The 15,414-nt window shown below is 37.8% G+C and overlaps 1 protein-coding gene across 2 annotated transcripts in view; it reads left to right on the top strand.

Annotated features, from left to right (window-relative positions):
- DDX60 (DExD/H-box helicase 60) overlaps nt 1-15,414 on the top strand; it is a 46,661-nt gene that overhangs the window by 6,127 nt on the left and 25,120 nt on the right. For both annotated transcript variants that reach the window (XM_068942437.1, XM_009677185.2), the window contains exons 5-16: nt 162-503; nt 1,536-1,643; nt 3,049-3,210; nt 4,138-4,296; nt 4,816-4,957; nt 6,078-6,239; nt 7,704-7,806; nt 8,581-8,693; nt 10,244-10,407; nt 11,470-11,722; nt 12,454-12,617; nt 14,521-14,673. In XM_068942437.1, the coding sequence (XP_068798538.1) occupies nt 162-503; nt 1,536-1,643; nt 3,049-3,210; nt 4,138-4,296; nt 4,816-4,957; nt 6,078-6,239; nt 7,704-7,806; nt 8,581-8,693; nt 10,244-10,407; nt 11,470-11,722; nt 12,454-12,617; nt 14,521-14,673 (2,025 nt within the window). The remainder of the gene's footprint in view (nt 1-161; nt 504-1,535; nt 1,644-3,048; nt 3,211-4,137; nt 4,297-4,815; nt 4,958-6,077; nt 6,240-7,703; nt 7,807-8,580; nt 8,694-10,243; nt 10,408-11,469; nt 11,723-12,453; nt 12,618-14,520; nt 14,674-15,414) is intronic.

The raw sequence follows: 15,414 nt of genomic DNA, 5'->3' as shown, positions 1-15,414 counted from the left end.
GTACAAGGGAACCTTAATGACATGTGAAATAAAACAGCATTATGACACTCAAACTTTAAATAGAATTTGAGTATATGCTTGCACAGTACTTATGAAAACTGAGTTTGAATGTTGCTCACTGGAATGTAACTGAGTAATTACATTGTTTTAATTTTCAACAGGATGCAGAGCAGATGTACTTTGCGTATCCTCGTTTTCTTTTCCTGCGTACTGCATTAATAGAACACCTGAAGCATAACACAGGCATCCGTGTTCATACAGAGTTTTCCAATTGTTTATCATCAGAATGGGAGATTTTCCTGAAGAATAGCTATCCTTATTTCATCATAATATCTGACATAGGACTGACCTCTCTCCAAACAAACTATTTATGTATCTTTATTGCTCATTCCTTGTCGAAGAAAATCAACGTTGTGCTCACTTCAGGACAGGAATATGATACTCTTAGAGTTTATGGATATCATCTTCAGAGTTTGTGGAAACACAGATTATTTTTTCAAAAGGTAAATTACACAACTTCTTTGTGGGTTTGCAGTCATAGTATTACAGTTATACAAACCTGATATAGTTAAAAGATCTCAATATGAATATTGTATTTTACATATTAAAATTATAAAGCAGTGATAAGTGGCTCAGTTTATGTATCTTTCATTTAACGCTCTTGAAATCTTTAACAGGCAACTATTGTAATTCCTGCCCCAATCTCCTCAGTGTCATTCCAGCCTGTACCGCTCAGCACTGTCTGGACCTTAGGGAGAGCTCTCCTGGCAGAGGGCGGCAAGTGGTGTGACAGGCCCAAAGCATTACTCAGTCTATTTAGTTCTAATGTAACTGATCAGGCTGGACTGCGAATTACATTCAATAATGAGTGGTTCAGTCCCCCCTGAATTTCGCTATGTAATGCCATATCCTATATACAGTCCAACTGAAAGCAGTGGGATCACTCTGTGTTAAGTAATGCTAGCAGAAGTAAACCGTAGTGTCCTCAAATTTCACATGTTGTTTTAAGGTAGCTGACATATTTATCTAAGTTTATATTGTAAGTTAGTTGTAAGGTTAGAAGTAGGTCACTGACTTGGACCCTCAATGTTTTTATCTTTTCTATTTTCCATAAAAAAGCAGCTTTTGATCCCTACTGAAAATAATGTTAAATATGTATTGTAAAATCCTGTAGTATTTCATGTTTTATCCACTGGAACACAAGTTCTTGTGTCTCCTTTTTCTTTTGATGTTCCCATTTGACATCCCTATTGATAATCACTTTCGATATGATAAAAAGCCCGCTAGTCTCAACTACAACCTTTCCCATAACTTCAGTAGCCCTTGTCTTAGTTCGCTTGTAATATGACAGGCAAGACTAGAGTTTAGTCCAGGGTTGTGATGTTTAATGAAATTTTACTTAGAAGAAATGTTTCTTGTAGGCTGAGATTTGATATATACCTAAATTTGTTTTCCATCTGTGTATGGCTAATAGATAAAATGCATCAGGGACTATTGACTTTCGCGTATAACTTTGTGACTTCTGCACTTCTTAGCATGAACAGAATCTGCGACATGCCTGTGAAACGATAGTCAGGTACACAGCAACATCCCTATGTCTCTATGGCCATCTCAAGCTGAGCCTGAAAAGCATGCAAAAAGAGGTAGCTCCTCTTTTTTCTTTTCTTTTTTTTTTCCCTCAGGGTGACTATCTTTCTCCATTCCTATACCTAAAATTCTCTCCTAGTCAGAACTGGGGGCTCTTTCTCTTATGCTAAAGTGACACCTTGAGGACACGAATGTCCTCTCTTTATCTAGTGTTCCTCACAGCTGCTTGAGGCGATGTTTTTTTCTTCAGGTTCACTAAAGTAGGAAAGTTTGACTGGGGGCTGGTTGGTGGGATCCGTCTTGTGGGATGCTTCCAACTTGCTGATTTCTTTTGTCTTGTAGAAGATGGGAACCAGCCTGTTCAACAGAAAGCTCTGTCTGTAGGTGCAGTGCTGCACAAGGGAGTCACTGCTGCTGCCGTGTGACCATTGCCTCAGCCTCCATGGCAGCAACTGGCTCTCTGCTTAGGATGAGGGAGGATATGTTCAGCAGCTGCAGATGAAAGTTGCTGCTGCCAGCAGCAACCTGACCTGTGGGGACATCTCAAAATCTAAATCTAGTTGTTGCAGCTGCCAAGGCTTGCACACTGCCTTTAACTAAAGTATTTACAATTGGGGATATTTTTTGAAGAGCTGGATTATAGTTGCAAGGCCGGTTTTAATCACTGTTGATTAAAACAATGGATCCTTTAATCTGCTTTTACAGTATTTTAACCTAAAAATATGGTGTTTTCATGGTACTGTAGTTATCTTTAGTGATTAATCTACCCATTCCATTTTCTTAAACGTCAAAGTTACACCGCAATGTTGTTAATCTAGTTCTGCTCCTATTCAGAACAATAGCAAGATTTCCTTTGACTTTAGTGGGAATGATACTGGTCCAGCAAGCTGAATTTTTAGTCTAGAAACAATTAGGGTTACTCACAAAGCATTTTAAAGTCGGTAGAAACATGGCTGCCTGTCTGCTAATAATATTTCATTTTATTATAATTGTCTTTCCTGAGGCAAGTTCAATAATTAGGTAAACCGTGAACAGAAAAGTATCAGGGCATCGCAGGGCTTGGCATTGCCAGGTGCCAGCAGCGGCAGGGGCTTCTGGTGGCTACAGGGTAAGGCCTCACAGCCCAGACCCATCCCACTGCCCCACAAGGGAGCAGGGCAGCTGTGGGAAACTGGGGGCAGCCCTGGGCATCAGACGGTAGATGGGGATGGGCCAGGAGGGCCAGGGCGTCAGCCTGCAGGCCAGGATCTGGATCAAGTCTGATGAGGGTTAGTGGGGTCAGACACAGGCCTACGATGGCTGCGCAGGGGCCATAAGGACAGGGATGTAGTATCCTTTTCTTTTTTTGTCTGATGGAATTATATAGAGGATAAGATTGATGCATCTTTTTAGAATTTTTATTATAATTTGTAATTTTTATTATAACAGTAATTTGTGCTGTTAATAATATTTTGACTGCAGGTATGCCAGACTATTGTTCTCTTGAAACAGCTATGGCCTGAAGGTTCTGACATTAGGCGTATAGTCTGTGTTCTTGCTTGTGCAGTGGTATTAAAAATGTACAGCAGCGTGTTGAAAAACGCAGATACTTTCATGGGAGCAGAGAAAGAACCATCAGAAAGAGTAAGTATTTTTTTAACTGTCCTCTCAGCACATTCGTCATAACCATTTTGCTAATAGAAGAGATAGCTATCCTTCTAGATCCTGAGTTGAAGAGAGGCCCAGCTGCTTCTTTTGTGATTGCACTCCATAAATGGTTTGATGCAGAGAATTACTGTGGCCATGGCTTTTCCAAAGGAGCATGGCCTATCTGTGCCTCCAGAGAGCTGTTTTACCCTAGGAGTGACTACCTCCGTGGAAAGTTTTACCTGAGGAGGTAGTGGTGCTCATTGTTTTTCCTTTCCTTACATACAGTAGCATAGAAGCTTTTACAGAAGAATACACTTTTCCTCAAGTTAGCAAGACATTGCACAAAAAAGATTACCCAGGTTTCCTTCTAGATGCGCACTGTCATAGCATTATTTTTGTGACCATGCTGCAAGCCTTGTATTTTCATTAAGTTAACATACGTAAGATAACTGTATGAGGAGCATATTCAGTGGACTACAGGACATAGATACTTCTTCAGCATGCCTGACCTACTTGTGGTTAGCACAGCTGGTTTTCTGTACAGATTTTTTGCTGCGCAGCTGACGAAAGAGCATAGATGTATATCTAAATATTAACTTTTACTCTTAGAATAATACCATTTCTAGCCAGACAAACTGACAGTTGTTTTTAAATTTGTCTTGATTTTAATAGTTATATTCTTTTTGGAGATGAGATTTTTTTTTTTTACATTATAACTGATGCTCAGCTGTCAGCACTACAAAAATGAACATTTTGAACTAGGTACATCCAGAAGGAATTATAATGCACAAATTATGTAAATAGGTAAAAATTATTAGCTGCTTTAACAAAGTGATAATCACTGAATTAAGTTAAGCAGAGGTGGACACAATTATTTTAATGAAGAATGTAATTAGCTTTTTATCTTACATCTCTCAACAGGGAGAAAGTAAACCACTATCTGCAGAAGAAGCAGCTGACCTCTGTAGAATGCAGTGTCTTACAGTGATTTTTCTTCTTCATATGCCTCTTTCACAGAGAGCTCAGATTAGGATCATTAAATCCCGCTGGACTAAGCGAGTTCTACCATTAATCAAGATGGTACGTGTAGCACTGTCTTACTTCCCCTGTCATCAGGTGCACTTGCCATTTCAGGTTTTCACGCTTTTATTGGTATGATGCTTTAATCCTCTGATAAGACCAAAGAATGTAATGTACTTGCTGGGAAGAGTCTCTTTCTGGTTCAGGAAGCCACGTATCACTGGGACTAGGAGAATGTTTGGGACAATATCCCCGTATATTTGACCTCTTCTTAGGTAGCTACTGTTGGCCAGTGTTAGTGATAGGATACTGGGCTAGATGGACCTTTTGGTCTCACCCCACAAGGAAATGCTGATAGCAGTTCTTCATATTAAAGTTAGCTATTGCAGAAAAGGAGAGCAGTGAAGGCTGTTAGCTGAAAGTATGCTACCAAGCTGTTCCCTAATCATCAGGAAGTCACAAAACGGCGTGTTGTTTTCCTTGTCTATAAAATCTGGGGTAGTTTACTTTACTTTGCAGATGCTTTGATCCCTCCCCATCAAAAAGTGCTCCATAAGAATTAATTTTCTGGTTTAACAGCATGAGTTTTGTGCGCATTTTGTTCTGACACACCTAAGTGATACAAATGATTGGAAATTGGATTTAACTTACCTGCCTGACTTAAATGATGATTCACTACTCAGAAACCTGGCACATTATTATGAGATCGAACACTGTAAAGGTATTTATCTTTGTTGAACAACTTAACTTTCTTACATTACTAACTTTATTAAGCTGCAAAATGAAAACAGAAATTTTTGTACAAGCATATATCAGCATAATTTCCTCATTACCAGGTATAAAAAATTGATCAGTTTTATGGAATAATAGGGAAACTTTTTGTTCAGACGTGAATGTAGAAAATCACAAATTCAAGTAACTCTCACCAGTATTTACTCAGGATACTTTCCCATGTCAGTTCTCTGATATGTGACTTATAATTCTGCAAAGGAAGAGTGATACAGCATAGGTAGTAAGAGCTCTGTGTCGCTGTTACTGGGTAGTCTCAGCTTGTTTGTTTTTTTTAAGCCAGCTTCCTATCCATTTCATTTTGTCTTAGTGCAGCACAGTCAGAATAGAGACTACATTCTTTTCCTAATGTCACTATGACATCAGATAATTTTTTGGTTTCAGATAAGACTCATTCAAAATCTGATACTATCTTTTAAATGGATGAATTTGGGAGATTTAAAAACACCATCAGATGTCTTAGGACTCACAAAAAAGTTAAAAAGCTGACAGAGCAACAGGATATGGGTAAATATTCTTTCAGGGTAATTCTGTTTACCTGCCATCCTCTGCTCTGAGCACACGCAGTCTATCTGAAAAGTCAAATAGAACTTTCTCTTTATGAATCAAGTGACAAGATCTCCTGTACGTACCTCAGTAAAGCAAATGTAGAGGAATTTTTAAGGGAAATATAAATGAGAAATATTGAAAACTGTATAATAGTATCTATTAGTCATTGGACGCTAAAAAGAAATTTCTGATCCTACCTTGCAGAACAGGAAGGTGAGAGAAATGCTTTTTTTTTCGTGGGGAGCTTGTGTACTTCCATAGACAGCCTAAGTTTGGTGCTCTTCACAAATTACGTTTTTTCAGCACATCTAGTTGTATATACTCTGGCCTATTAAAAACAGTGAATGTGTAACATCCTGTCCTAGTTTATTCTAATGCCCATAGGCCTTGGATAGGTTTGAGCTCCTCATGCCTGAGGCTATACAGGTGAATAGGTAGGTTTTATCTGAGGAAACTGTAGTTGTAGAGCTCTTAATTTTCATTTTTTCTTTTCCTCTGTGCAGGATTAAGGTTCCAAAAGGAATTGGGGAAAGAAATGGAGAATGAGTACTTATGTTTATGGGACACTGTAACCAAGTTGGCTGTGAAATACGATTTCGGAGATGCTTTCCCAGTACGAAATACCTCCCAGCTATTTCTTGAGCAGGAACAGCCGTTTTTTAGAGGTACTAACAACTCCACAAAATGGAGAGTTAGCAGCCTGATCTTCATTATTATTGCTAAAACTGCAGCAATAGTGGTGTGACTGTATCCTGATTCACAAATCTAATCCATGAAGCAGGCTTCATGGCTCCTCTCCTACTTCCTTTGAACTCGCTAGCAAAACTGGTAACTGCCAACTGATGTTAAAATAAGTCTGACCAGGCCTTATCAGAGAAATTCTGACTCCACTGTAGCAGCACAAACGCTGCCATTGCCTTAAGCAGGAACTGGGTTTAATTCGATGATTTCTACGCCAGATCTATCGTGTATATTGTAAAAAAAAAAAAAAAAATCATGATTACTATAAAACATATAATAATAGTCATAAACATAATTAATCCTAATGAAAGTGGCACTTAATTGTTCTGCAGTAAAACTGTCTCCAGGGAACTTCTCTGAAGGCTTTAGTGTAAAATTATGCAGATATTGGGCATGGGAGCAACAAATCAAGTTGAAAAGTGCTTGAGTTTCACTATGGAGTTGTAGCTCTCAGATGGTGGAGATTGCAGGCTTTGCTGTAGCTCACATTGCAGTCCTTGAAGTTTGTAGCAATGTGATGTGCCCCCAAATGTCTTAAAGTATACCATCACACTGTTCAGTAGCCCAGAACTGGGGAGGTGCATGGTTGGCTTAGAGATGATTTGTTTCCTTTCTTCACTTGCAAGACCAGTTCTGAGCATCTGAAAGGAATAGGCAGAGATTTTTACCCGATACTTGACATTTCCTGAGAACTAGTTTTGGTTAGACCCTTCAAATGTCTTTTTAAAACACATCAGACTATATACATCTTAAGAAGAGACAGTTTGCAAGAAATTCATTAGACTAGAATAAAATTCTGCTGGAGTTTATGAATGTTTTTCAGCTGGTTGCAATGGATTTTAAGTGACGCTTGAGTAGGCAAAAAGATTTTTCGTTACCTGTGGGCTATAAAGCCATCTTCTGGCGGAGCCTATGTGCTGCCTGTTCCTGTAAGTCTTTTGAGAAGACCCTGAAGCCTGAACCTGTGCTAGACTCCAAATGTGGGAAGGATGCATAATGTGACCTATCATCTCCTTTAGTCATCTAACATTAAATGCAATTGAAAGTGCATATTTAAGGGACTGCAGTGTTTGTGGGGTCAGTGCAGGAAAGCAGATGCCTCTGAGGTGAGGTGCATTGTAGCATTCAGAAAAATTAACATAGGTACCTAAAATAGATTATGAGACCATCTCCTCAGAAGTAATAATATCTATCTGCTTTGTTGCTCGTCTTCCCAAGCGTGTTTGTGAACCCATGTTGGGGGACTGGTGAACCACCGCTTACTGTTAGCGTGTTTTACTGGATTGAATTTCACTTAAAATTTCACTTGACAGAAGTTTGAAATATGATATGCAATTATATATATTTTTAATTAAGTGGAATTAATGACCTTTTTTAATGGTATAAAGACTGTGAAGAAGAAATTCCTGACATAGGACTAATCCCAGTGAAGTCTGATCTTGTTGAAGGATATGCCGGAGATGTTTTGAAAGATCTACCTGTTGTAGAAAGGTACACATATGACTTCTGTAATAAAGAAATAAGGTTATATTGGCTTTATTTTCCGCTCCCCTGCTCTTTGCAGCCATGTTATGCTCAATTCATAGACATGCAAAAGCCCTGTTGCTATGGCTGGGTAAGATTTCACATTTACTTACAGTATTGTAAATGCTAAAAGAAAGTTCAGAACAAGAATGGGTAAGAGTCGGTGTCTCCATATTTTCTCATACAGTTACTTGGTTGCATTACAGTCTGACCGCTCTTATTCTATACACTGGAACTGTTCTTCTTAGGTACAATTTGTATTTGAAAGGCCTGGTTTAGTACCATAAGTTGCAATTGACTTCAGTAAAAGAAAAATATCAAATAAAAGTACTGCATAAAAATTACAAACAGATTATCCTTTACATTTGTCCTGCCCTGTTACTTGTGAAGGAGGGCTCCGTGCTGCACAATGAGTAATTTTTAGCCGTTGGGGGAAAAGAGATGTGCATCTTTTAAAGGGTATTTCTGTGAGTTATGTAGTTACATTGCATTCTACGATTAAGTTGAATGAAAGTAAATAAAAAAGTGAAATTTTACTTTGTTTGTTAGCAGTTCTTTCTGAAAAACTGAAAATATCTTGACATGCTATATTTAGAATAAAATTAGGTCCCATGTTGGTTTTTGGCTTCAGTAAAATTGTGTTTTGATAAGTACCCAGTTTGTAAAATGTTTTGGTTGTTTCATTAAAGATGCCAGAAAACCCTTTGAATTTCTGATCGGTGTAATGTTTGCATTTTTCAGCAATGATCCTGCAGATACCTCAGTAATTAAAAAAGAATTTGATGAGCTTCGTCACTGGCATTCTGACAAACCTCTGACTGAGGAATATCAGAGAGCACAGTGTAGTGCTGATGGTAAGAACTATCAAAGCACATATATGTTATGTTGGCTAGAACAGTATTTTCAAGGTAATTACAGTTTTGGAGCTTGACTTGTCATTTCAGAAAATACTCACATCTGCATAAATACTTGCCAAACTAGAGCATTTGCAGTGGCTCATTTATACTTAAACTGATGAATCTATACATTATGTGTATGCATTGTATATTACATTGAATAGCTCTAGCAGCTGTGACACAATGATTCTAGTCAGATGTTCGTGATCTACACCCTTGTGCTTACAAAAGGCTTCACAGACCTTTTATATTTGTGCATAAGCAAACTGTAAGCCTATGTGCAATTTAATGTTTACATATATGATTTGGATAATTGTTTTTTAAACTAATCCATACATGTGTGTAATCTACTCAGATGTTTGCATGGTGCACGCATAGCCAATCCTATCTTTTGAGAATAGCGTTACAAGGAAGTAGAAGAAGCAGAAGTTGGTTGTATCATAATTCTTGATGTTATACATTATAGTTTCCTGAATGTTTTTACCAGTCTGAGTCACTAAGGAAAACAAACAATGGACTTAGTTTTGATCTTAGATTTGCACATTTACATTAAATGAAGTGTGCAATTCTTTGTGTACCAGCATGTACACAAAAGTCTTTTTCTCAAAGATATTACCATTGTCTATTGCATCATACAGTCAGTTAAGCTGAGAAAAACCTACTTGGTGACAGGAAGTCATGGATTACTTATTGCTACGTTAGTGCTGCTTATGGTTTCATTCAGTGACTAGAAATGTTCTTTCCTGAGTGGGCATTTGCATCACTTGACCTATGAAGCCAGGGTTCCTTCTGAACATTTTTCTGAATGCACAGTTTTTTGCCTTTCCCCCTTCACTGTGATGTCAACAGGAAATTTGGAGAGCAGTCACTTTCAACTTAACCTGCAGATAACAGCTAGAGCATTTTTCCATAATGTTGGAGCTGAAGGTTTATATCCACTCCAGCTGAAGAGGGGGGCCTATGTCTACCACACTTGAGTACTCTGAACATCAGTCTGTACCATCTCCTCAGTCTTTTCTGTTTAAAACAGAAAGAGTGAGTAATACCTAGGCCTGAGTACCTAAGTGTCTGTGTGCTCAATATCTTCCCTTAGGAAGCATTTGTTTTTTTTCTGCAGTGTTATTTTTTTACGTTCGGGTGACAGTCTTATTTTTTAGAGGCAAAGGTCTCTTTCTGATCATCTGAATTGTTTTTTGAGAACACCTGTCTAGTTCCATGCGCTGTGGAAAGCCTAGCTGTTTTGCTCAAATGCTTACAAACTCTTTCCAGGAGTCCTGCTTATTAAGTTTTGCAATGCTTTTGGTGTGTGCTTAGGGTAGTCTGAATTTGAGCCTATGTCCTAGATAACAAGTACTGTTGAATTTCAGTGAATCTTAGTAGCCAGTCTTTTTAGAAATGTGGATTTTGCCTTTGGGGAAATTTATCTGTTACACAAGTATCTTTTCTTGGAAATAGAATAGGCTGGAATTCTACCAGTGTGCTTTTCAATTAAATGTATTTGTTTGCAGCAAAATCCAAAGATCCACATGAGAGAAGACAAATACAAAAGCTACAGACTTTCTATCGTTTTTATGGAAGCACTTTGGAAGACAGTGCCTCAAAGACTATTGTAAACCAAGGGGCTGTGCCAGTGAGTGCTATTACTGCTGTCAAAAAGACAAAAAAAACACATGTGAGTCTATTCAAGTTGCTCTTTTGAAATCTGCTTTCTGTCATCCAGGAAAGGATTTCTACTGTATAATTCCCACAGTTGAAATTTTATACTTCTAATGCATTAGTAGTTCTCAGTTGAGGAAATTAAATTATCTTTATACTTCAAATTTAATTGCTTAATTTGTAAAAAATATTCTATTGCTAGTTTTATTATTGAGTGATTATATTTTAATAAGCACAAGTTAGTCACAAATGCAAAAAAAAAAGAAGTCTGTAAAGGCCGATAGGTTTGGGCTCATAGCCAGTAATAGAATCTGGAGTGAACAAGACTGGATTTCTGCAATTTTATTTTATCTTTATGAAGTACTGAAAAATACTGCAAAATCCACTATTTGTTTTTTTATTTCCCTACACTATATAGAAATATCAGCTGCATTTGTGAAGGAAAGCTCCTTCAAATATTACAGTTAGTTCTAGCTAGAATAGTATGTGAACATTTTGTGACTTCACAGGGTGTGTAACATGTACTTGCATACTAATGAATAATATGGAACAAAAATTTTGCATAATATTTCATAATAGATAGTACTGTTTTTATATGAGTATGGATTATAGATTGTGACCTCTTTAACCACCAGAAGTCCATTCAGAGCAGTTTTTTAACTTCAGTTAAGATTGAACTCTTAATTTTCTTTAATTTATTGAGGAACATCTCAATAAGGTTAGAATTTCTATTACCAAGGAATCAAATAAAAACTTGAAATAACTTTCAGACATCTGCTATTTCATTTTTCCACCTTTGTGCATTTTTATATTATTTGAGGATAAGAGGCTTTTTACTGACATTTAAAATGAGTCTTGGATAAGCTTGTTGAGCAGCATATATTGTGATTCAGCAGTTATGTTTCCTTCAGAATCCAGAGATATCTTCAACAATTTCCAAAACAAAACACAACACACAGATGAACTGAAAACTGGAATGTACTTGCAGTGTTTGGGTTTATGGACTGGGTTTTTTTTTTTAAATATGGTGCTTGCAGATGTTGATGGTTATCTCTGAATATTTTAATTTTTTGGATAGAAAAGCAAAGCAGAAATAATTGCAGAGGAAAACAAGAAGCGACTAAAGACTAAAGAAGAACAGAAAGAGCAAGAGCAATGGAAAGCCTTGAGTATGTCAACTGAAAAGGAAATAAAGCAGAATCTGACTGTTGGAATAAGTAAATTAGAAAAGTTTATCAAGACCCTTCAGAGCAAATCTGTGAAGTTTGCTGCAGAAATGGCAGGATTGTCCACCTGTTTAGAAGTGTGGAAGGAGCACTGCAGAAAGCAAGGTGTGACAGCCAAATTCATATCGGTATTTGCCTTGCGCTCTTGAGCAGCTTTTCCCTTTAACCAAGAAAGGGAGTGCTTTTTGACGTTCTCAGCTAAAATAAAGACACATAAATACACACTTGTTTCAGGAGTGCTGAAGGTGCTTTTAAGTGCTAACAGACTTTAATCCCCTGTTTGAAATTTCAGGATCCTGTGAGTCAGACATGAACTGACATGATATGCAAATCATTTATTGTACATACCTTTAATGAATGGGTATCATGCACACTAAAATATATCCGTGTTGCAGTAGAGTGTTTAATTTGCTGAAGTGGTTAGCTAAGCCTGAAGAATGCTGACTTGCATTGCAGTCCATGCCGCCATGGTTAGTGATGTCCAGTTCCACCAGAATTAACTTGTTTATTCCTTACCCTAAGTCAGGAGGATCCAAACTGGAGCTGCATGAAGCCTGCAGCCTGGCAGGACAGATTATTGAATAGTCATCAGCAGTGTGACTTCTGTTCTCTGGCTTTGCTCGCAGAGGCAGAATATTTGAGTGTTTGGTCCTTACAGGCACCCTTGTATAGGTCACATCAGCGTGAGTTGTTTTCCTCTGATTGTCTTTAAATGAAATGCTTTTTAAAATTGTCATAAATGTGATTCGATGGATTAGATCTCATGTAAAAACACCTGATATCAGAAGACTCCCCAGTGATACAATCAGCTCTCAAATAACAATTTTTTTTTAAAGGTAACAATCCTAAAGATTTAAGCATAGCTGTCCAAGTGATGAGGAGAATTCATATCCTCCTGGAAAAATACCAAGATCTGTTGGAGAAATCACACTTACATAAGCTGACCAGATGTCTAAGACTTCTTGGATTTGAGAATTTGGCATGTTCTCTGTCTGGGCAGGTAACTTTATAGAATATAGTGATTCTGCTGTAATGGGATCTGTAATGGCATATCAGCTGTGTGTTCTTAAGCACTGAAAGGTGTGTGTACGATCTGTATTGAGCTTATTTTGGTTTATGTTGTGCCATAAGATTTGGAGCTGTCTCTTCTTGTTTTGAAAACCAAAATGTAATCTTCTTTGGTTCCGTAGATGTATTTCTCTGCCTGATATGGTGGCTAGCTGGCACAGAAAGCCATTTCCACTGGAGTAAGTTGAACTTTATCTGGCAGAAAAGATAACCTTTGAAACAAGAATCAAGTGTAATTTGGTCTTAGTTACATTTGCCTGAGTCCTTAGACATCCCTGAGAGGTGCTTGCTGTTCCACTCGTCGCAGTCAGCTGAACTCTGCATGTTAAAAATAACTGTTAAAAGTTAAGTGACGAGGAGCTACTTGTTAACAGCCTCAAATGTGCTACTTCAAAAAAGGAAATCATTTGAGACTGCTGAGGTGGATGGAAGCTATTCTGTTTGTTGTTATGGTTATTAACTAATCAATCACCTCTGAAGGAAATGGCTTCACATACTCAATTGCTTGTCCTTGCTAGCACAACTGAGACCATCAGTTAGATATACTGAATTTGGCTCTGAAGTCAGAAACTGAGATGCACAGCTATTGTCAACACCTTTTTAAAGACTGACCTTATACTTTTCTGCATATTAGCAACCCTCTCACTGGCTGATTTGATATTAAGAGCTGTTTGGTACCTTGGTGTATTGATGGGATGTTAGTGAGGAGACAGTGCTGAAGAGGCTCTCAAGAGGAAGAGGAAATAACTCACAGACTGCAGAACATGAAGTGATTAACAGAAGGAAGGAGGATTACAATGAACTGTAAACCCAGTATCACTGGAGTGTCGTTTTTCATACCCAGTAGAGTTAGCAATTTTTGAAAGCTCATTTTTGGAAAGTGTTTATTGTCCTTCCTTGAGCATCAGGAGTAAGAAATGAGAGAAGTGATTATTTTGTACGAAATTTTCTTCTGCTGGAGAGTGTAAATTATTTTTCTCCTTTTTTGTGTGAATTCAACTGGTGTATGATGGTTGTTTGCTCTTGACTATATAGTTTTTAAAAGAGTGTTTTGTGCCCTGAATAAAATGTATTACATTTCAGGAAGTAGAGTTGTAGGTTCCACAGATCGCAAAAGGTCTGTTGTAAAGAAGATTGTGGTGATAGAGGGTATATGTTAGCAAGTTTAAAGCGTCTTGCTCAGAAACATTCTAGATCCACAGTGTGTTTTTGACCTAAGTTTGCTTTGGCAGCTGCTTGTTTCTGACAGTTATTTTTGTAAAGTTGGGGGATTTTTAGGAGGGATAACTGAAAATATTTCTTTCAAAGTAGAATCAGAGAGGTTGTGGAATCTCCATCCTTGGAGATATTCAAAACTCTGTTGGACATGGCCCTGAGTGACCTGATCTAATTGCACCTGGTGCTAGCAGGGAGTTGGACTAGTTGACCTCCAGAGGGCCCTGCCAACCTAAGTTATTCTGTGATTCTGTCATCTTTTGGTGTAAGTTTTAAGGTGTAATACTTTTCTATATAGCTTTCAGGATATTGGGTGGTGTAACTAGACGTGATCATGAACTTTAAATTCGGCATGTCTTACAGTATATAGGCACAGCTTGAGAATATCATGCTTTACAAAAACTTGGGCTCACACTCTGTACTCAGTCTTTATATTGAGTTTTGTTTTGCAACTGTGATTCATTGCACAAGGCTATATGGTGTGGATTTCTGCAAGAAATTACCTAAAAATCACCTGCCCTTTTATATTTTTTTTGAAGCTCACACAGCCATGTGCAAAAGCCACGTGCAGTTTTCTTCCTAGTTTTCAAACCAGCTTGAATTTAAATTTGACCTTGTAGGCAAGAGAAAGTGATGATCAGAATATAAGCAGCTATGCTACTGAAGTGGGACCAGCTCGTTTTCAGCTGCAATATATGGACTATTACTTGCTCAGAGAAGAGAGAAATGATCCAGATCCCAGAGTGCAACATTTCATACCAGACACATGGCAGGTAATTAAACACAAACCATTTGTGTATAAAGTTATTGGAGATGATCTCTGAATTTTTTCCCATTTAAAAATACACATTATGACACTACTTGTCAAAAAATACTGGTGTTCCAATTTTAACAAATTCAGTAGATGATTTTGAACTGCCTTCCACGTTTTTTCTATACAGAAGGTTTTTCCACTGAGACCTTGGCTGAAGGTATTCAACATAAGAAATGCCAAGTCCATGGGATTTCACTGTTCATCACCATATTTGATGGTGGTAGTGCCCCGTTTGGGTAATCGCCGACTGTTTTTTCATCCTCTGCTCATTTAGCTCTAAGGAATAACCAGTAACATGAGTTGGGAAGTAACTTTATAGTAAGCCTAGCTCTGGTCTTTGTTGGGCTGGGATGACCAGCTGAATTTGCTGCTTTGGATGTCCACATCATGTTGACTTGCTTGAGTAGCAACTTGGAACTTGGCCTGTGTGCTGGTAGAGGAAGATAATGTTAGTACTATTTCTGCTTCCTCTTCTGCACCCTTAGCCCCATCCTTTCACAAATCTATTTAAGGTGAGAGAGCTTGGAGCAAGACAGTAACAGAGAAGAAGACAAAATAATAAACAAGGCGTACTAGGAGCAGAAGAGAGATTTGGACAGTATTGATGTAACTCTTGTAATGCAAGAAAAAATTACTGCATTGTATAAAACAGTGATTTTTTGTTCTAATACACTGCTGGGTTAACTGGTTTTATTTTTTA

This window comes from Struthio camelus, chromosome 4 (assembly GCF_040807025.1).
Source record: "Struthio camelus isolate bStrCam1 chromosome 4, bStrCam1.hap1, whole genome shotgun sequence".
NCBI classification, from domain to species: Eukaryota; Metazoa; Chordata; class Aves; order Struthioniformes; family Struthionidae; genus Struthio; species Struthio camelus.
The sequence above is the reverse complement of the archived record's forward strand: the minus strand, read 5'-3'. Positions and strand labels throughout refer to the sequence as shown.